The 20,876-nt window shown below is 48.2% G+C and overlaps 9 protein-coding genes across 9 annotated transcripts; 3 read left to right on the forward strand and 6 right to left on the reverse strand.

The window, feature by feature from the left end:
* Positions 1–931: 931 nt before the first annotated feature.
* On the reverse strand, positions 932–1,747 carry N7537_002731 (oxidoreductase-like domain-containing protein; the record flags this gene model as incomplete). The annotated part of the gene is made up of 1 exon (XM_056893789.1): positions 932–1,747. One exon carries the CDS (start codon positions 1,745–1,747, stop codon positions 932–934), a length of 816 nt encoding a protein of 271 aa, XP_056758784.1.
* A 145-nt stretch (positions 1,748–1,892) lies between these two features.
* On the forward strand, positions 1,893–3,797 carry N7537_002732 (uncharacterized protein; the record flags this gene model as incomplete). Its single annotated transcript, XM_056893790.1, has 2 exons — positions 1,893–2,806; positions 2,855–3,797. 2 exons carry the CDS (start codon positions 1,893–1,895, stop codon positions 3,795–3,797), a joined length of 1,857 nt encoding a protein of 618 aa, XP_056758785.1.
* Positions 3,798–4,397: 600 nt separating this feature from the next.
* N7537_002733 (60S ribosomal protein eL13) lies at positions 4,398–5,607 on the reverse strand (the record flags this gene model as incomplete). The annotated part of the gene is made up of 4 exons (XM_056893791.1): positions 4,398–4,832; positions 4,911–5,069; positions 5,199–5,245; positions 5,520–5,607. 4 exons carry the CDS (start codon positions 5,605–5,607, stop codon positions 4,398–4,400), a joined length of 729 nt encoding a protein of 242 aa, XP_056758786.1.
* A 574-nt stretch (positions 5,608–6,181) lies between these two features.
* Positions 6,182–7,429, reverse strand: N7537_002734 (uncharacterized protein; the record flags this gene model as incomplete). The annotated part of the gene is made up of 1 exon (XM_056893792.1): positions 6,182–7,429. One exon carries the CDS (start codon positions 7,427–7,429, stop codon positions 6,182–6,184), a length of 1,248 nt encoding a protein of 415 aa, XP_056758787.1.
* Positions 7,430–9,154: 1,725 nt separating this feature from the next.
* On the forward strand, positions 9,155–12,268 carry N7537_002735 (uncharacterized protein; the record flags this gene model as incomplete). The annotated part of the gene is made up of 1 exon (XM_056893793.1): positions 9,155–12,268. The coding sequence occupies one exon, from the start codon at positions 9,155–9,157 to the stop codon at positions 12,266–12,268; it is 3,114 nt and encodes a 1,037-aa protein (XP_056758788.1).
* A 158-nt stretch (positions 12,269–12,426) lies between these two features.
* On the reverse strand, positions 12,427–13,542 carry N7537_002736 (uncharacterized protein; the record flags this gene model as incomplete). Its single annotated transcript, XM_056893794.1, has 1 exon — positions 12,427–13,542. The coding sequence occupies one exon, from the start codon at positions 13,540–13,542 to the stop codon at positions 12,427–12,429; it is 1,116 nt and encodes a 371-aa protein (XP_056758789.1).
* Positions 13,543–14,269: 727 nt separating this feature from the next.
* N7537_002737 (uncharacterized protein) lies at positions 14,270–15,547 on the reverse strand (the record flags this gene model as incomplete). Its single annotated transcript, XM_056893795.1, has 3 exons — positions 14,270–14,783; positions 14,840–15,336; positions 15,392–15,547. 3 exons carry the CDS (start codon positions 15,545–15,547, stop codon positions 14,270–14,272), a joined length of 1,167 nt encoding a protein of 388 aa, XP_056758790.1.
* A 721-nt stretch (positions 15,548–16,268) lies between these two features.
* On the reverse strand, positions 16,269–17,311 carry N7537_002738 (alpha/beta fold hydrolase; the record flags this gene model as incomplete). Its single annotated transcript, XM_056893796.1, has 3 exons — positions 16,269–16,445; positions 16,501–16,854; positions 16,946–17,311. 3 exons carry the CDS (start codon positions 17,309–17,311, stop codon positions 16,269–16,271), a joined length of 897 nt encoding a protein of 298 aa, XP_056758791.1.
* Positions 17,312–18,836: 1,525 nt separating this feature from the next.
* On the forward strand, positions 18,837–20,418 carry arp6 (actin family protein; the record flags this gene model as incomplete). The annotated part of the gene is made up of 4 exons (XM_056893797.1): positions 18,837–19,341; positions 19,401–20,106; positions 20,164–20,226; positions 20,280–20,418. The coding sequence occupies 4 exons, from the start codon at positions 18,837–18,839 to the stop codon at positions 20,416–20,418; spliced, it is 1,413 nt and encodes a 470-aa protein (XP_056758792.1).
* Positions 20,419–20,876: the final 458 nt, after the last annotated feature.

The raw sequence follows: 20,876 nt of genomic DNA on the forward strand, positions 1-20,876 counted from the left end.
GCATCTTTGATTGTAGACAATACATCACGTTGGATGGGTAGGTGTACAGTGGCGATCTGAGTGGAGATATATTGTTGCCGCTGGCTCAGCAGATTATCTGCCGGACTTGTGTTGGAAACGACTTTCTTGACAGCCGACTCAAGTAGGGGTGGAGGGTATGTGGAATACTGAGCACCCGTTATTAACCGTCCTTTGAGTGCAGACCGATTACCCGCAATGATAGGTCCTAGTAGGTGTAGCTTTCGATTGGATCGAAGTGGCCTGGTAGTTGAGCAGATTGTATGTATGTTTCGTGAGAATTGTGGGAACCTCGACTGGACGAGTCCCCAGTGCGGATTGGAGCAGGCTTCATTTCGAACAAAGAGACACCCTTTTTTGATGTTCCGGAGGTGAATACAGGCACTGGTGCCTGTTGCCATTATGCTCGGTGGCTCACGGCTCTAACGAAGGAGGTCCCGGGTAGGCGCGCGCATGGCACGGAGTAGCAGAGTAGCGGAATAGCGGAATAGCCTAGGGGCTTAGAGGGGGGAAAAGGAAAGGGCAGAAGCAAATTATGATCAACAATTCAGCTGCGTTGTGGAATTGACGGCTCGAAATAAAACTGCGCCCTTAGCTCCGAGCTTGGCAACAAACTGACCTACGAACTGATATGCAATCATCAAAATATCAATGATCCTCAAAGGTCAACATTCATACTATAAGGATTACGCTAATTACATCAATGTACATATTACAATAGTTTTGAATTCTTTCTTTTGGAACAGGGTATAAAATGTCGTGGCATCATTTGAAGGTCTTATTTTATGTACAGTCTATCTCAATCTCTATACCATATACTATGTCTGACGCGCTCTAGACATAGGTTCCCCGTTTTGTTCCAATGCAATATAACACAGGGTATAAAAAGAAAGAGAACATCAACCTAAAGAGCTCACACTGAAGCTTCCTTTTGATGTTTCACCCGCAACCTTTTCTCTGTTTTCATGAACTCCCGGATACCAACAGGGACATTGGCAAACAGGTCATTATCTTCACTCGGTGGGGTCCAATTTGCTTCGCTGCCACCACCATCATCATCCATGCTTCCACTGGCTGCGCGGACTTCTGCTCGAGGTGCCGAGCGCATGTCCTTCGTTCCCTTCTCAGGCCCGCCTTTAGCTTTGGCGGTTGCAATCCTGGATGCCCAATCTTCCATCTCATCCCGGAAGTCATCCCAGACACAGTGTACACATCCACTCATGCAGCAGTTGTCCGGTTCCTCGGGTTGTGGAGGAATGGGGACTCCGTTTATAGTTCTCCACATTGACTTCGGAGGAGCTTCACCAGGATTATAGCGTGAGGATCGGCCTGGACCGGCGAGACGAGTGCCAAATACGATCGCCATTTTCTCTTGGGGAGATTGCGGTGCGACGGTAGATGCCGGTGTCGATTTGGCCTCGGGCCGAGCGGGCGTCGGCCGCGATGTCGATGCACTACCATCGTACGGTGAGTCCGATTTCAATATCAATGAATAATATCCCGACAGAGGGTGGGATTGAGGAGTGTCCGCAATTTCCTCCAGGGAAGCTGGAGTGTTATCGGCATCGGGTTGGTCGGATTGGCCATGTCCGTTCATGCGCCGGGGGGTCGGAACCAGCACATATTGTCGATATGAAGCAAATGGAGGAAATGATTTGCCAGGGAAAGAGCGGAGCTGAGATACAGACCTCCGCAACGAGTGTCTTGTACCAGCCGAGAGACACTCCATGGTAGGGGTTGGAAAAAGACTAGATGTTCGTGCATTAACGAGGGGAGATTAAGTCATAGTGCAAACACTGCAAACAAGTGGACAATTGTTTATCTTCCCGAGGTCATCATCTGCGCGCCGGGCAAGACGAACACCCCACGCGACAATGGATTCTCCAGCAAAAAGACGGAAAATCAGCGAGACCACAGGGATTTCTGTGGCGCCAGAGCTTCCTCAAAATGACTCCCATCGGTCGAGAAGACCCTCCTTCCAGTCTCCAACGAGGGCTAGTCTCGCACGATCACATCCCGATCTATTAGAGCGCGCAATCAGCAGATCTCCTGCCCGACGACCAGCAAGCAAAGACAGCGCACAACAAGATCCTCGAAAATTTGGATTACGCGATCGCAAAGCGCTCCGACCCTCGCTCAATGCCTCCGCAAGTCCTCTCACTCGACCTCAAGGATCTGAAGCGCCCGAAAGTTCCCCCAACAGGCGCTCAAGTGGTGTACAAGCGTTCTCGAAACCCCCGCGCAGGATTTCAAGAAGGATTCTTCCAGGAGATTTTGTGTTTGGGTCCCCAATACCACAGCGAAAAAATCCCGAATCGAATACCCCCGAGCGTCAATTGGCATTGGAATTGGGCAGCGCCACAAGAGAAGCAGATGTGGATATGGGTCCGGACTCTAGTCTCATGGATGAAGATACCCTTGAACCCGATCTTCCCCCCACGCCAACACAACTAGGTCTGGAAAAGGCCCCGGATCGACCCAGAGGGATGTTGAGTAGCAGTCCTAGTAGGCGACAGGAGAAACGAGCAAAACGACAAACTGCCAATGCATTGCATGAAAGCCCACTCAAGGCAGTAAACTTCCAATCTCCTCCACCGGAGGATTTGGAGACAGCTTCAGACCAGGGTGGAGTTTCCGCGGCTGTTCGCGAGAAACGCAATTCGCGCGAGAAGAGCGCTGCGGACTTGCGACGGCTGAGAAACGAAGTTGAAGAACTGGAAACATGGACAAAGAAAATAGAGTCCGATCCAGACTTGAACAGCGGGACCAGAGGGCTCGACAAATTTCTGTGAGTTCCAAAGGTAACTTTGGCTTGAAAACTACTGACAGTCTCTAGGTCTTTACTCACATCGGAAGAGGCGAATCTTACAAGTCTCCCAGTCCCCAAAACAACCCCTAAATCAATATCGTCCCTCCTCGCCACTTTACTCCCGTTCTCTGCCAATATCCCTCGCCCAAAACGTGAATTATCGTCGCTACCAACAAATCCATTTGCCCTGCAAGAAGCCTCTCAATCACTGCCATACCTGACAGCCTTCGCACCCTTGGCCCTCAAGACCCGCACAACTCGGTCGTCACGTAGGGGAGAGCTGTTAGAAACACATACATTGACCTTTTCTCCTCCATCTCCATTCCCAGCAAGTCTATACAACGTGACTGTTGTCTACGAGACAAACCCGGAGACCCAGACTTTGACTTCCCTGTCAGTGCCTACTAGCAGCGACAGCAAAAAAAGAAAAGTCCCCGAAGCTCTGCGCCGATGGATTGATACCCGCTTAGAGAACCCTCTCTTGAAACTCGACGTGGCAACTTTATGCTGGGGTATCAACCGGTACTGGGAATCTGCAATCACTCGCGCTCGTTTGTGGGCACACATTGACCACAAGTATGGCCCTCGGGCCTCGCAGGGCAGAAAGGATACTACCCCGGAAAGCAAGCACGGCGTTATCACACATTCTGAACTGCGACGATTGGTCCCGCATTTGGATCGGAGTGCCATGGTCATCAAACCTAAATCATCTGATTCCAGCCCCCGAGTACTTTTGTCCAATACTTTGGTGCTGGATGAGTGGACCGGAGAGCCTCAACTGCGGCCTGAGATTAGCGTGTCGATCCCTGGGGTAGATAAGAAAATCGATCAGGAGACGAAGAAGCTTTTCCATGCTTTGCTACGTCAGGATGGCGCTTTGGTTACGCGGGGTGCGGAGGGTGGTATCCATGTTGATGCGGTGGTAAGGGCGACTGAAGGTGCTCTTGGTGCTTTGTTCGGTGGTCCTTGAAATTTTGATATCCCGGTGTGATTATCAGCATTAGGCGTTAGGGGTGGTTATTTAGCGTAGTTCTCTGAAGATACCCTAGCAGAGCTCAGACTGCAAATTTTAGTGCGTTCCTCCAAAGTGTGACTTGTGAAGTAACGACTTTGCTGTCGAGCTAAAATATAGGTATGTAGTCATAGCCACTGTATTCCGGTATATGTTCATAGAGAAGATACATGGAATTGCATGCTGTCGTTCCCACCTAACTGGTCCTCGGGGCAAACATATCCATAGTGAAGCTACAACATATACAATGAAATGAACTACAAAAGGCTTTCAATGCTTGTCGTCGCTGGAAGTCCAAGATTCAAGCCCTGGACTACCAGCCGGACAGCCACAAAAAGCATTGAGAGGTACAGGCAAAAAGCCTAGATTGAGAGAATTGGGCGGTTTTGAATTTCGAGAGATCTTCCGAGTTCTTTCTTTTAGAGACAAAAAGGAGTAAAGTTGGGGAGGGAGAGAGGGAATCAAGGAAGAGGCGCAACGCCATGCCACAGTACACTAATCCCCGATTCGAAAACCGACCCGATCATCATCATCAGCACGAGAAGGGAATTAACACATTTATTTCTTGGCAGCGGCCTCATCATCAGCCTTGGTCTTGGCACGCTTCTCGCGCATACCCTTGTAGCGGGCCTCAGCGCGGGCGTCACGGAGACGACGGTAAGCAGCCTCCTCGCCCTTGGGGAGCGAGTCGCGCTTGACCTCGGTAACGGCCTCAGCAGCGGTGGGGTTGGTGATGGGGAAGGTGGCCTCAACACGGGTGGCGATGCCGTCACGCTTGCCCTCAGCGACGGTGGCCTTGACGGCCTTGACTTCCTCAGCGGAGGAGTCGAGCTTCTTGAACTGACCGCTCTTGCGGGGGAAGAGGATCAGGCGAGCCTTGTAGTCCTGGAGACGGGCGACGTTGGCAACCAGAGACTCCTTGGAGTAGTTGGTGCGGCGGTGGTCAACTGAGATACCGACGGTGGGAGCAAGCTTCTTGGGGATACCAGCTTCCTAGAAAGCGCGAAAAAGAATCCGAGTCAGTAAGTTGTTTCTCCATATTGCCTCCACTTTCGATACGGCTCAATTTACCTTCAACTCAGCAATGGTGAAACCACGACCGGCACGAACGCGGCGGTTGTACTTGATGGTGGGGCATCGGACAACGGGACGCAGCTTGTCGACCGGACGGGGAGCAACGGCAGCCGCCTTAGCGATGCGGGCCTCACGACGACGGTGCTTCCGGCCGGGCTGTACGATTCATGTTAGTCGACCAAATTCATATCCTGGAAAGAAAATTTTTCCTCGATTCCAAGTCGCTTGCGATATCGTTCGGAATAAAAAAAAATCTCTAGGCGGGGGAATGTTGGATAGTCGTACCTGGTCGAAGTGCACACGGACACGACGCTGCCAGTCCTTGTGGAAGTCTATTCAAGAATTCGTTAATCACTGTTTCTTCAAGTCCGATTTCTCCATGGCTTCTGTCGGTTTGAAGCGATCACATAGAGGTGTAAAGCGACGGGTCACTCACGGTTCTTCTGAATCTGGTTGTTGTGCTTGATCGCCTATATATCCCACACACAATCGGTCAGTCAACCATTTCTTTCGTTCTTTTCGAGGCGTATTTCGATCCATCGATTTCTCTCAATCGCACAAGTCGAATCCTTCATTGTATCTTCCAAGCAGGGATAGGTAACGCACCATGGTGACGGATGGGGATCGAGCCGGGTGGTGGTCGTCGAGGGTTGCTGGTCAAATCCTCCTTCACGGCAGAAAATGAAGTTCCCATTTTTCGTGTGGCCGCCCGCTGACTGGCACACCGCCTCGCTTAGCGAGCCCTAACCAAACCGGATTCGGTAATCTGCCAGAGTTATTTTATTATTTTTTTTATTCTTTGGATTTTATGCTTTTGCTATGCTTTTGTTATGATATCAACTTAGGAAGCATGCAATTGTTTCAATGTTCAATGTTGACTGCGATCATGCTTGATTTTTTTTTTTTTTGGATGGATTCAATTGGTCCTATAGATTTCATATATTGCTTTCAATGTTGTAATTCGTTCTTGGTCTTCGAAGATTCTATACCTATTGTACATGGTTGTACCATTCCAAATTTATATCCCAAATTCCCATCGAGCAGCCAATTTAATAACGCCATATTCGAAGGGCTATGGATCACTGTCGCATGGCCTCTTCATACAAAAAAATCACCAAAAAAAAATCAGTCGCTAGTTTGAAAACACCACATTTGGCATGTCTTCATCATTCGTGAGGGTTCCATAATCGTAACAAGCAAAGCAGCGCTAGGTCATGAATCATATCAAAGTTGGTAGCACGAGTTTTTCAGCTTGTCGGGACATGCACTCAAGCATTGATCCCCAAGCCAATACCATTCGTAGCCCTGGACTTCTTCGCGGGGGCAACGTTTACGTCACTGCTTGCCTTGCGCTTGCCAGGACGAGATCGCTCCACACCGGGTTTCTGCACCTGGCCGAACAACTTTGTCTGAAGTAGCGTGCTACTCTTGGGGACAGCGGAGCGCATGTGCTGTGGGGAACCCATAGCCTCTTCCGCGGCTTCGGAGGCCGAGAGTGATACAGTACTATCACTATCATAGTGATCATTTCTTGGGTGCCCAATTGGGGTGAGGTACTGGGTCTTCGAGTGGTTCGGGGTGACGGGAACAGAGGTTGCAGAGTGTGTACCATAAGCGTGCGTCTGATTGGTGAGTTTATCGGCGTAGAGAAGAGCGGCGAGACCATCTGCATGTTCACCATGGCAGAGATTGTGTATCTCATTCTGAGTACCCGGCGACATGCTGCCGTAGTTGAAGATTTGGGAAAAGTGTTTGCGGTTGTCACCAATGCGGCGCTTCAGCATGAGGTTCTGCTCCTCAAGTTCCATAGACCGACTGGTAGCTTCATCGATGGCACGCTTCGCCTTTCGGAGTCTTCGGTCTAGAACGGTATTGAGTTCTTCTAATTCTTGCGAGCGCTGAACAGCCGAGAGATAATCGGAGTTCAAGGCAGACTGGGATTGCTTGGGCGTGACCGGATCCACAGGGTGCGAGCGACTGCGGTACTCGGCACTCTGAAGGATCTCAACTTCGCGCTTGGCTAGCTGGTGCTCCACCTCGGCGCGCTTGACGGCTTCATTGCTTGCGAAAGAGACCAAGCTGTTCTGCAGTTTGAAGTGCAACGCAGACATGCGTGACTCTCGGGCTACAGCTAAAAGGTCCTTGGCAATAGTGCGCAATTGGGTTTCGCTGGCGTTGTCGATTTCTTCCATAGTGGGCAAGTTCTCAGAGGCGCCGTAAGCATCGCACAACGACTTGTCCAGATCGGTGGGTTTCACCGACGAAGGGCTCAAGGAGCGCGAGTGTGAGCGAGAACGAAGTGGGGCCCCTGGGATCTGAGATGAGGGTGGAGGGGTCATATCTGATGATGACAAGGGCGGAGGTGAGAGGAACTTCTTATCCGACTCGGACGATGGGCGCTTAGCCATTGCGCTGAGCTCTGGCGACGGGGACAAAGTGGCCCGACGGACTGGAGTTGAGGGCACGATCTCTGCAGGTGCTCCCAGGGAGCTTTGTGAGTTGGTATTTTGAGACATGATGGATGTGTAGTTATTTGGTGATGTTGATATAATAATATCACTATGATAAGATCACGGGGGTTTAGCCGTGGGGAAACGGGTCCTCGCACTAATTTCTTATCAGCACCTTTATCGTAGAACAGATGATTGAAGAACAAAAGAATTATGCACATACCGGAGACTGATATCAACCAGGCTTTGGGCTTGGTCGATCGCACAGATGCTCAGACCAGGTATGTTGCCTAAGGAACCAAAATAGAAGATGGAAGGACTAGGGACGGAGCAAGGGGGTTAGGAATTTCAATTTCGAGCTAAGAAGACAATGACTTGGAGAAATTGGAGAATGAAAGAAGGGAGAATAATGGAGTTGAGCGAGACCTTAAGAGGAAGAGGTTACTCCAGCTTGAGTTATTGGGAGGGGCTGGGAGGCTGGGAACGGGGGAGTCTCAAGTACCCGTTCTGGGTTAGCCCATGTCCCAGCCCGGTCAATTATCTAAGAATATTAACCAATCAGAGGCCAGTACATGGTTCCATTAGACCTATTTAGGTTAGTCTGGCGATCACGGGACGCTCAGGGCAAGTAAACACCCGCGACCGGGCAAGCGCTGGGGGGTTGGGCAGGCAACCGATAAGCATCAAGATGTGTATACATGTATGATGTATGATATCATGGAGATGTTTTGATCTTGATGCTTTGTCTGTTTGAGCCTTTAAATACTCTGTGATCTAGAAATAAAGAAAACTATTCTTTGAACCTATGGAATTTGACTGAAATTGCCCTGTACATAACCATTGAATTACCTACAATTTATACAGAAACACTATATATCTACGTAGAGCAATTACGCCGGGCTTCTATGAAGCCAATAGGCAAGGGCACTGTCTACATAGTATGTACCACCTGAAGCAGTTGGTGCCAGCCCTCTTCAGCGGCAAAAGCAAGGACCAGTCAAGTCTTTGGAATTTCTACTAACAACTTTGGGTTTAAATAGAAGAAAAAGATTCAAGTATCTTGTATCAAATAGATACTGAGTATCCGAATAATGTTGGACCAAGATAAAATTGTTTACTCCTAGTACTATTTTCTGTAGACTCCCGTCTTAGTATACCGGCACATGCTCGTAGCCTGTATGCTAAATAATGGATTTGATGAAACGCGTTTTTCTGGCTTATTGTAATTGGCTTGAACACTACCCAAAAGAGAGCTTTGAGATCGTTGCTGTGTAGTTGTGCTGGATATATGTTTGTAATGTGCCATTGCTGTTTGATGTATATATCCGAGATGGAATAGGCCAACTATGGGTCAACTATGGGTTCAAATAACCATCAAATTGCAGCATATCCATGGGCTTTCATATTCAAAGAATATCACAAGACGTATTTAAATAATATTTATAGCAATATATGACATAGGATGATGGAAGATTTGCTTTATATCTGCCTTCATACAAACTATTACATGGATCGGGACTAAATTGATTGATGCCTGAGGCGACGACTGCGGGATTGTGAGACCTTGAAATGTAAACAATCCGCTTCGTCCGAAACATTTCTAGACCTCTAGTTCTTCATTCTTTAGCGCCAAAGACCACGATTTTGACAGGGCTAAAACTGCCACTGCGACTTTTCCCCGCTCTCCACATTCTTTGTCCCGCTCCTTATCATCGGACATGAGCATCCGAATTTCTTGACGTGCGACTTTCTCCCTGACCGAAGACCAACATTAATAACTGGAACGCCAATATGGAAGGACAACCTAAGACATCGACACGCCCTGCAAGTGGGATACCACGTCCTGCAAGCGGCATTCCACGACTTACTTCAAGATTGCCTTTACCCACGACTACCGCATCAAAATCGATCAAACCCTCACCTTCCCGAGACAGACTACGAGCCGATCCTGGTCTGGACGAAAGGAGGTTGCGAAGACCATCTTACAATACGCTCGTGAAAAAGCCATCTTCGCACCATTTGTCACCACCTAAGCCGCAGGATGACCCTATCCCGGCCCTCAAGCAAGACGATGTCCAAGGCGGGGAAGACGACACACATGTTCCAGAAGAGGCGGGCTCGACTGTTGGGGATGACGACACTGCATCAATTGCATCGGCCCAGGAATCGCGCGGTCGCCGTGGAATACGCCCATCTTTGTCCGAACGTACACTTGAGACGCTAGCGCAAATTCCACCATCACCGGCTTCGGTGAGAAGGCAGTCCAGCTTTTTCAATGGTGGCAGCCCGGTACGGTCGCCATCTCGCGCCCCGTCCAATGTTTCCAACGTGTCGAGACCGCCATCGAGGGGATCATCTTGCGCACCGTCTAGCAACGAGCTATATACACAGCCAGTTTCGAAGCTGCGTCTTCCCTCGAAGGCTCGTATGTCGACTACTGAATCTCTTTCTCCAGTCCGCGCCTCGGAGGACAGCGTGAGCCCATCAAGATTGAAGCGGCCGTCACTTAGACAAAGTATTGCACCGGGAGACGGTGCCCCTACGGACATCAGCTCGCCGCCCAAGAAAATTATACCTGAAAGACCAATTGGCAACAAGAATACACCAAAACCCTCGCTTATCCGCTCATCACCCGGCAAGGCCTCCACAAAGCCTGATAAATCAAACATGGGTCCCCCAGAAAGACCTCTTCAAGTTAAGAAAACAAGAAAAGCCCAAGCAGGGCAGGTGTCGACCCTACGCTCTCCCTCGACGGGTTCAAGATATGTGTCTGCTTCTTCCAATATGCCTGATGACCTGTCTCCGGAGAAACAAGCAGAACTTGAAGCTAGAAAAGTCTCAAAATCATCCAGTACCCTACGTGAGACTATAGCAAAGGCAAAGGCTGCCCGCAAGGCGATAGCGGCTGGAGATAAAAAGGAGAGCTTTGAAAAGCAGGTCTACCAGGCTTCACCAATCGATGCGACTCTTGATTCGTGGGCAGGCGGCGATGATGAGGATCCATTCGGCCAAATGCCCGTGGAGTCCAACTCTTTGGTGATGCGAAAGCGTTTACAGACAGCACGTGCGACCGGCCAGTTGAACATCGCGGCGTTTTCTTTAAAGGAAATTCCAAAAGAAGTGCTGGCGATGTATGACTATGACCCAGAGAACTCCGCGAACTGGTTCGAAAATGTTGATCTTGTCAAGTTTAATGCCGCGGACAATGAGCTGGAACAGATCTCAGATGCCACCTTCCCCGATATCAACCCCGAGGAGTTCGACCCTGATAGCGATGACCGAGGACTTCAATTCGGGGGCCTTGAAACGTTGGATCTCCATGGTAATATACTTAAGTCACTCCCAATGGGTCTTCGACGTCTGCAAAATTTACGCACGCTCAATCTGTCGAATAATTCTTTGGACATGGCCAATATCAAGATAATCGCAGAGATAAAGTCTCTGACCGATCTGAAACTTGCGAACAATCAACTGCAAGGGGAACTAACTCCAGTCATTGGTTGTCTTCCTAACTTGGAGTTTTTGGATCTGCGTGGGAATGCTCTCACCAAGCTTCCAGATGAGCTCGTTGGATTGAGTTCTCTGAGAACATTGGATGTTAGTGAGAACAAGTTCACTTCTTTGCCGTTCGAAATCCTTTGCAAACTTCCCCTGAAAACGCTCAATGCGCAGAAGAACAAGCTGGAAGGCACTTTGATACCGGCATCAGTAATCAAGTTGGAGACACTGCAGTTCCTGAATATCGCCAACAATGCTGTGGTGGTCTTCTCCGCGAATGACGTGCTTGAAATTCCTGATTTACATACTCTCCTGATCGGTGTCAATCGTATCACTCATCTCCCATGCGTGACTTCTTGGCAGTCATTATTAACGCTGTCTGCCGAGGAAAACAAAATTACAGACCTTCCACAAGGGTTTGTGGAGCTCAAGAACCTCAAGAAGGCCGATTTCACAGGAAATTCCCTCACGGTCTTGGATGAGAAGATTGGTTTAATGGAAAACCTTGCCTCTTTGCGGATTTCCAATAACCCGCTTCGTGAGCGCAGGCTTCTAAGAATGGACACGGACGATATCAAACAAGACTTGCGGAGCCGCTGTGAGCCTGATCCTCAGGACACAGATGACGAGGGCTCAGTGGCCACCCAATTCACTCTAGCGCCCGAGAGTCCCACGCTCGATGGCAGCTGGCAGATTAAGTCCGGTGGGATTCTTGATAAGTCTTATGCCGAAATGACCGACCTCAAGGTTGAACAGCTGGAGATGGTTCCATCGCTAGACATTCGATGTCTTTATTTGCAGCACAATGAGTTGAGCTGTTTCCCGGCCCGCGCCATTGAAATGCTCGCGCAGTCTCTGGTTGAGCTTGATCTCTCACACAACCCCTTGAATGGCGCTGACTTCTTGTCTTCCCCGCTTGAGTTGCCAAAGCTTCAGTCGCTGACTTTAAATGCGAGCGGCTTGACGTCATGGGAGCCTCTCTTGTCCAACCTGATAGTCCCATCTTTGACCTTCTTGGATGTATCGCACAATCGTTTGAAGGGACCACTTCCCCATCTGAGACAGACTTACCCAGAGCTCAAGACCCTTGTGGCCTCTGACAACCAGATCGCTAGTTTGGACTTCGAAGCCGTAAAAGGGCTGCAGGTCGTGGAGCTAAGCAACAACGACCTTGACTCGCTTCCCCCGAAGATTGGCCTGTTGGCTGCTGGACGCTCTTCTCAGAACTGGGGCAATGGGTCCGCCTTGAGACGGTTTGAGGTGGCCGGCAATCGATTCCGAGTACCTCGCTGGCAAGTAGTTGCCAAAGGAACTGATGCGATCTTGGAATTCTTGCGAGAGCGTATTCCCATTGCTGACCTGCCGGAATGGGAGCGGGAATACGAAGCTCCCGAAGAAGAGTTCTAAGTCATGAGATCTAGTTGGAGGACATCATTTAAAAAGGCTTGTATAATATCACCATGTTTGTTCTATGTACATATACATAATATCGCTGTCTATGCTTTTCCCGGGCTTTTGTCATCTTATCATCAGCTTCTTTGCAGCTTCGTGACAGATAATTACATTCAGTTTTTCTCAATGGATTTGCTGACCTCGTCAATCACCTTGAGCCACGTCTTCGACCATGTAGCGAACTTGTCTGCCGGTGCATCGTCCTTAACACCCGCAGCATCCCAGGGTGACGCGACTAACTCCACCGCTTGTGTAGCACACTTCCTCGTCTTCCGCAGATACTCAGCAGAGGTTTCGAAATTTGCCTCATACAACGCGCCAGCTGCCTCATCGACATCGTCCGGGATAGCTTGCAGATTCAGCATCAAGGACTCCAGCTTCTTGACACCAGACGGAGAAGCCAACGGCGTATTTCCGGCATTCTTCAACCGGTTGTTGATGATAGCTGGGTAGGCTTGAGCGATCGGCTTGAGGAAACGAAGGGTAGATTTCTTGTGTTCCTCGAGAGCAGCCGTCTCTTCTTCGTCATCCTCCTCCTCATCATCATCATCCTCGTTCTCGTCGTCATCTCCACCCTTCCCTTCATCACCGAGAATATTATCAAAGAAACCATCGTCCCCTTCTTCCGGATCCCAATCCTCGATTTCCTCAACCGCATCGCGAACTAGGTCCCTCCACTGCTCAACGCGGCGCATGACAAACCCAACAACCCCCTTATTCGCAACATCGGTCGTAGCATCACACGCATCCCAGACACGGCCTGTAGCGAGCATCACAGCATCCTTTTCGGATTTCGTCACGCCACTCTCCTTCCCTGTATCCTTCTTCTCCTGATCTTTCTTTTCTCCAACAAGCTTGACCTCCTGAACTAGTGCCGAAAGCTCCGTCAAAGCCGTCTTGACCAGAATCAAGACCTCGGAGTGAAACGCTTTGGTGTATTGCGCAGGTGTAACGAGAAGGGAAGCGGTCACGAGTGACGGCAATATGGACTCATTGAGCTCACGGAGCACGGTGCTGACAGCGGAGTGCGTAAAGGGCGAGGTAATGGCCAGCAGGGATAGTTTCGTGACGTGTGCTTTGAGCGCGCTCGCGGAGGCCGTTAGGAGGGGCAGAGCTTCGGCATCTTTTGCGGCTTCGGTTCCGGTTGTTGGGGGCGTGGTGAGGGCTATTTGGAATTGGCCGATGAGGGTTAGGGTTGTGCCGATGATGGGGGATAGTTGTTTGGACATTGTGAGAGTCGTGGGCTGGCCAGGGTTGGGTTGGAGGGGAGTGTAGTAGAGAAAAAATTTGGGCGGTTGGGTCTGATAATTATCGCGGGGCTGATTAGGGCTCTGCGGGGTCACCTGGAATTTCCATGTCAAAGCTGTTAGCTTGGGGCTGTTTAATTGGTCTGCTGTTTGATGATTATGATTTTGGTTCGCTATTCTTATTTTCCTCTCAGTCGAAAGATGATGATTGTTTATTACTAGCATGTACCAATACCCTTATAGCGGATCCCTCGTTTACCTTGAATTGCGTCGCGAGGAGCTCTCGACATGTCGAATTCTATCTAATAGCTATGCATGGCTTGTATTTGATGGAAACAATGCAGTACTGTAAAGCTGCCCTGCTCATTCTTCTTCAGTAAAACCAAGGGGGCTCCTGAGCGACCTGAGTAAGCGACCTCGATAGTCCCATCACGTGCCTCCTATTGTATATAGCACGGTGATAGTCTAATTGTGATATTTTGACGATCTAGATCGCGGTAAAAGGTAAAATGCTCTTGTTCAATTGATCAGATGTACCAATCTACAAGTAGCAGCCTTATTTCTGATCTGGGCTATAGAGGCCCACTGTACCCTTTGCCCTACAATATACATCGAAGCATATATTAAGACTCGCTAGTAGACAAGTAATGACACCCTGTGACATTAACTGAAATCCAAATTTCTAGTATAATACAAAGAATAATTCCCCTTAGCACGTAGTCTGCGTAAACTCCTTGTCGACTCTAATCTCAGTCAGGGGAATCTGATCCCCATCAGGATGATCAACAACCCTCGAACCCAACACATTGGTGTACATCTTCACCTTATCATAGTCCGGCCTAAACGAGGTATTTATTTGTGCCTGTTCTCCTACTGAGTTAGGATCATCTGGTAGGTGATAGAAAGAATGTCGTTTCGGATGCTTGTTGTGCTGCAGGATGGTGGAATTGGACTCCCCTGCTCCTGAAGGCTGAGTGACAGCGTCCGAATTCTTGGCAGTTGTCCTGTTTGTACTTTTGAAGAGAGCCATAACTCTACCGTGGATACCCAGCATGCGCGCTATGAAACGAAAAGCAGGGCGGATGGTGGGGAGGTTGGCCGAAACGATGCCGGCAGACATTTCGATCGCGGTCCAGCCAACCGTTGGGGCGAGAGTGTAGGAGGAATCAAGCGCAGTGTAGCTGAAGAGGACCGAGAAACGGTAGGCGGAGGCGAAGACCACGCTGTTGAAATTAGATTGACTGAGGGTCTTTTTGTTCTTGGAAATGTTAACGCTTACAAGAATCCCAAGCTAAAGGCAATTAAAACGGCTATCTTTTCCGAAATTCGAAGTTGAAGCTTCCATACTTGTGGGATCGGAAGGAGGAGAATAGCAAAATCGGTTGCGATCGTCGAGACGGCGTTGGCGACCCATGTGGCAACCTGGTTGATGCACCGCCCTGGGAGTTGGGGATACCATAGTTTTTGGACGGGGACGCAAATGAAGATGAAGAGAAAGGTTATACAGATAACCCAAAGGATAACAAAGATTCCAATGATGTATGCCCATGTCTTGAAGTAAGGAAAGCGGAAGATCCGGTAGTACATGAGCAGAATGCTCAGCTTGGTCCATACCAGGTTGAAGACGTAGAGAACTTCGGCCACAACAAGATATTTCGCGATCATGATCACGTTTTCCATGGGAAGGGTGCTTGCATGAAGTCCCATTCCCTTCTGAATCATGGCGAAGATGAACCCGACAACGATGAAGTTCCATAGCTTATGTTTGATCAGAAACTATGCGATTGTGATTCAATGGGGGGGGGGGGGGGGGGGAACGAATCGAACTGACCATAGAAAAGATAACCATATAGTCATCCCACCACAGCTTTTGCATCCGCTCATAACGGGCGAGTAGTCGAAGACATACTGACACGAAGGCCAACACCGTAACTGAGGCTGTAGTGGCTATAGACCATTGCTGTAGACTGTCCTGATTGCTCTCCATGAGGTTTGGCTTAGGAAGGTAAAAATAAAACCCTGCAAATGTTAGGGAATAAAATCTTATATACGGAGTATAGAGTACGAATACACGGCAGAGGTTCTGCACAGCAAAGTCCCATTGTGTGTCGAATACTCCGTATACGACTCGTAAAATTCCACTATTGGACATTTCATCGACAATGACAGGCTTGGCGTTTTGAGTCTGAACTTAGTTTGGTAGTTAGCCCCTGCCAGGTTAGGCATTTGCTCTCTACACTGATATCAATCCATATTATGTATCACTGACATTTATCACTGGCATTTATCACTGACATTTATCACTGATATGTATCACTTAGTTTGGACCAAATACTATGTATCAATAATATCCGTGGATATATCATTATGCACGGAATAAGGTAAACTTTTAAGGAACCGTTGAGTGCCGAATAAGTAACTTGCAGATCAGCACATAAAGTATAGTATCCACGTGGATGTAGGGGTTGTGAATAATTCATTTTAGGAAGGTTCTGACGAAAAGATACGAAAGGCCCACTTTATAGCAGTACACTAGTAAACAATGAAAATATGATACACATGTAGTAGACGAGAACGAAAACTGAAAAAAAACAAGAAAGCATACATAAGATGGAATATTAGAGCTATTGACAGGCTCCTTTAGTGGTGTTTGTTAGTGGCTTTCCAGCATATCCTCGCAATTATACGGAGTATACAATAGCGATATACTAGCAGTTGTACTTGGTGACCATCTCCAGAAGGGCCTCATCCACCTCCTTTGGGTTGGTGGCATTCAGGTAATGCGCACCCCCCTCAATCATCACAAGTTTAGCCTCCACAGACGAGGTAAAACGTTTAATGTGTTCCGCAGGAACGATCGTCCCAAAGGGAGTGTCTTCGGTTCCCTTATCGATTTGTTAATCATGAGTCATCATGTACATCGGTAAACATAGGACTCACCTGTAGCCAATAAACAGGACATTTGATATCTCCGATCCGAAGTAGGAGCCCATCCCTCTCTAGTAGGCAATTGAGCGCCATTCGAACCTTTTTCCGGCCCTCATCGCCCTTATACACTTCCTTCAGGGTCTGAGTCCAGAATGCAGATCTCGTTTCGGTGGCTGCGGCACCGAAGCCAATCCCCCCCACCAGTCCGCACCAGACGTCATCCACAACAAAGTCGGGTGTAGTCGAGGAACTGGTCCACTTCTCATGAAACACCGTAAGATTGGCAGCAGGATCCCAGCAGCCCTTGGATCGAGAATCCAAGGATTCGTAATCCATGGAGGTTCCGAGGGGCATAAGACCGAGGATCTAGCAATATGTTAACATTATTCTTTTAGCTTAGCTTGGGGTTAAATCAGCAATTCACTGACTGCCGAGGTCCCCCCGGGCGTGAACTTACCCTGTCTGGGGCTAGGAGGGCCATCCTAGTCACGATCCACCCCCCCTGACTTGTCCCTAGGACGAAGGCTTTCTGAATGCCAAAGTGGTCCATGACCTGCAAAGCCATGTGAGCAGAATCCCAGTACGTAAAGTGTTCCGAGGGAGAACTGGTCGAGCCATGGCCTAATGGCTCAATGGCCAGAAGATTCATGGCATCAGTCAAGACTTCATTGTTAAATTGATCATGGTAGAGAGAAACGGTCATGCACATCGAATTAATGAGCACGCATGTCGGCTTAGAAGGATCATAATGGTCCTTGGAGAAGGCATATCCAGCCTTGATGCCGCCAAGGTGTGGAACTTCGATAGTTTGAAGCGCAGCCATTTTGTAATAGTCAGTGAATTTCGGGTAGAGTGTGTGATTTATCTACAATATGCTTTGGGGGGGGGGGGAAGAAGTCACTATGCTATCTACGGGTGTTAGCCGAGTTAGCCCCTCGATATTTTCTTACTCCGTACATGTTTGTAAATGTTCTCTGTATGGAACAGGTAAATCCTGGGAGTTGTGGAAGGGGCTCGGTGTTTCGTCCTAAATTAGCTATTGATCTCCGGATTGACCCAGTGGAGTCACTTCGACAGCCCGTTTTGTCGGGTTTGGTTCACTTCTGTACAACTAACGACAGCTCCAAGGCCCCGTGTATTCCGTTATAAACCTTCAAAGCTGCCGGGTGGTGGGGCCGGAAACTTTATGAGATATTACCGGTACATCCGCCTTCTGTATTGAGGTATTCGTGACAATATTGTCATATAGAGAGGGTTTTCAACACTGTGCAACGCTTCGGATATACATTTGACCGGTCCGCTTCAGTAGTTGATAATTGATATATAGATCTCACCCCCTAGCTTCGAGACCAGTGTACCTATGTAATACATATAGATAGGAAGTTTATCTGATGAAGACCCGCTTAACCCTTGCGGAGGGTGGACAATCGTCAAAATGTTCCTTGCCCTATAGTTACTTTGGCGGGGCCACCAGCTCGGGGATACTCCAAAAAAAAAGGTTTGGGATACCTTGATTTTCACTCATATAACCACTGTAATAATAACGTATTTCATACACGAGCCGCCTACCTTAAAACACCATAGTACAGTGACAGTTCATAATTTTTAACATCCCGTTTAGCCCCACTCATATACCGCCTTCCCTTATCGCCCATGCCGTCTACGTAAAATGAACTGGTGGGCCTCATCTATCTCGAGTTCATATCGTATGTCAGGATATTTTGATATATTTTCCTAAGACAATGTCTAGCCTTGTGTAGACAATCTTTAAAAGCCAGAGGTCTTGATGTACAACAGAATTTAAGAAAATCTTTTGACTGGCATAATATTACATAATCAATGTTGGCTTCTAAGGTTTATGAACAGTCACTGTAAATGCGATAAATTACAACTTGATATCTCAACAATAGTAGACTATTGGGACTTGCCACTTGCCTTGCAACCTAATGCTTTTTTTTAGTGATATCTACCCTCTTAGGGGAGTTTATAGAAATTCCATAGCTTTATGATTGTGATATATATATTTCTAGCTTTCCCTAACGTAATTTTCAATATTATGATAAAGCTAATTGATTTCCTTGAATTTAATATGCAGTATTTGAAAACCTTACCAATAGCTATCGGTATATAATAATTTCAAACTAAAACGAGGTCGTTGAGATATGAGTAACTATAGAATATATGTTGTATAACTATCGCATTTACTATGTAGTTATAGTGTTTTGAGGTAGGCGGCTGGCGAATACCATATTACCTAAGCTGGAATTTTCGATATCAAACAAGACAAACACCATCATTACATCCTAGCTTGACGAGCTTAAAGCTTTTGTTCATCATTGCAAGCCATAATGGGAACAGCAAAGGCTCGTGCTCCTCCAAGGACGCCCGCAACACCCACACAGCCTGTGGAGACGTCGCGATATCTTCCCGACAAGACTTTTATTATCGACAATGGCGCGTACATGATTAAAGCCGGGTACGCTTCTGATGCCCCGGCCTCCGACGAAAGTGTTTCCGCCTGCTCATCGATACCCAATGCTCTTGTCAAAACCCGCGATAACAAGATCGTTATCGGCGCACAGCTAGCGACGGTCAACGACTGGAATGAGGCTATGTTCCGGCGCCCAGTGGAGAAAGGATATGTTGTGAACTGGGAAGCCGAGAGAGAGATTTGGGACCAGTCTTTCTTTGACGGGAAGCCGACGGCTCGGAATCGGAATTATCACATCGCGGATCCGGAAGACACTACCCTTGTACTTACTGAGGCACCGAATGCCTTGCCCATTTTACAACGGCACGCTGATGAGATGGTTATGGAGGAATGGGGATTTGGGGGATATGCGAGATGTTTGGGTACGGTAGTCCGATTATTTGGTGTCGCATATGATCCTATACTGACCAAAAGTCTATAGGTCCAACCCTCAACGCATGGAACGAAATCCATTCCCTCTTCGGCGATCCTCTCTCCAATACATCCGACGCATCTATCTTGCCGGCAGATTGCTTACTAGTCGTCGATTCTGGCTATTCGCACACCACAGTGACTCCGGTTTACAAAGGCCATGCTCTTCAACGCGGGATCCGAAGACTCGATATCGGAGGCAAACACCTTACAAATTACCTGAAGGAGATTGTGTCAATGAGACAATACAACATGGTAGATGAGTCATATATTATGAACCAAGTAAAAGAGGCGGTCTGCTATGTTAGCAATGACTTTGCTGGTGACTTGGAACAAGCATGGAAAAGTGGCCGAAAGCGCCAGAGTGGCCCCGAGGAGGGAATCGTGTTGGACTATGTGCTTCCAGACCCGAACGCAAACAAGAAGGGCTTCATTCGACCGCATGATCCTCTTCTTCACGCCAAAAAGAAGAAAGGAGCGGTTTCCGGGCTCAGCGCAGAGGTGTTGTCGGAGGATGTACTAGTGCTGGGTAATGAGCGCTTTGCTGTCCCCGAGCTTCTATTCACCCCCGGAGATATTGGTATGAAGTCAGCCGGTATACCCGATATGATTCTTCAAAGTTTGTCGGTTCTGCCCACTGGCCTGCACTCTGCCTTTTTGGCGAATGTTCTCGTTGTCGGAGGAAATGCTTTGATTCCTGGATTCATGGAAAGACTGTGGGTACTCGAAAGTCAATTGGTTGAAGTTTCTACTAACAAAATATCTTTTGACAGAGAAACCGAATTGCGACAGATTGCCTCTGCTGAATGTATTGTGAGAGTACGCCGAGCTAAGGAGTGAGTAGTCATTCATCTAGTTATCCTGACTTTGAAAGTACTGACATTAGTAGCCCTGTTCACGCAACATGGCTAGGAGGTACTCGCCTTGCTGCAAACAGAGAGGAACTCAGCAAGGTATCCATCACTCGCCAAGAGTATCAAGAATACGGGTCAGGATGGGCTGTTCGACGATTTGCCGGCCTTGTATGAAGTCCGAGTCGCTTGAACAGTCTTTGTGGGATTAAGTACAGGAGTTTTTAACGATGGCCGAAATCGACAGCAATTATAGCATTTAGTGATACCCTAGTTTTTTAGTGTCAATGGTCAATGTACAAAATCTTTTGGAACAAATATTAATTTAGTTCAAGGCTAGAACACTGTGGTCCTCGCATTACGATGTGATTATTCGCTCTAATGTTGGCATAAGCTGCGTTTTTACCTGTTCGGGAAATTCCCAGATCCATGGATCCACGCCTGTTCCCTGTTCACCGCTATGTTAGGGCTTTTAGTTTGAGCACTCCGAAGACATCTCCATGATTGCTTTGCCAGTCAACCGAATAAAGCAGACCCCCAAGAAGAGTTGAGCTTGCCTAAGCCCACTTGATACACTGACTACAAGACAGCAACCCCTAGAACGTAGCCGTCATCCCATAATTAACCATGGGCTG

This window comes from Penicillium hordei (genome assembly GCF_028827395.1).
Source record: "Penicillium hordei strain IBT 12815 chromosome Unknown utg000001l_segment0_segment0, whole genome shotgun sequence".
Lineage (NCBI taxonomy): Eukaryota > Fungi > Ascomycota > Eurotiomycetes > Eurotiales > Aspergillaceae > Penicillium > Penicillium hordei.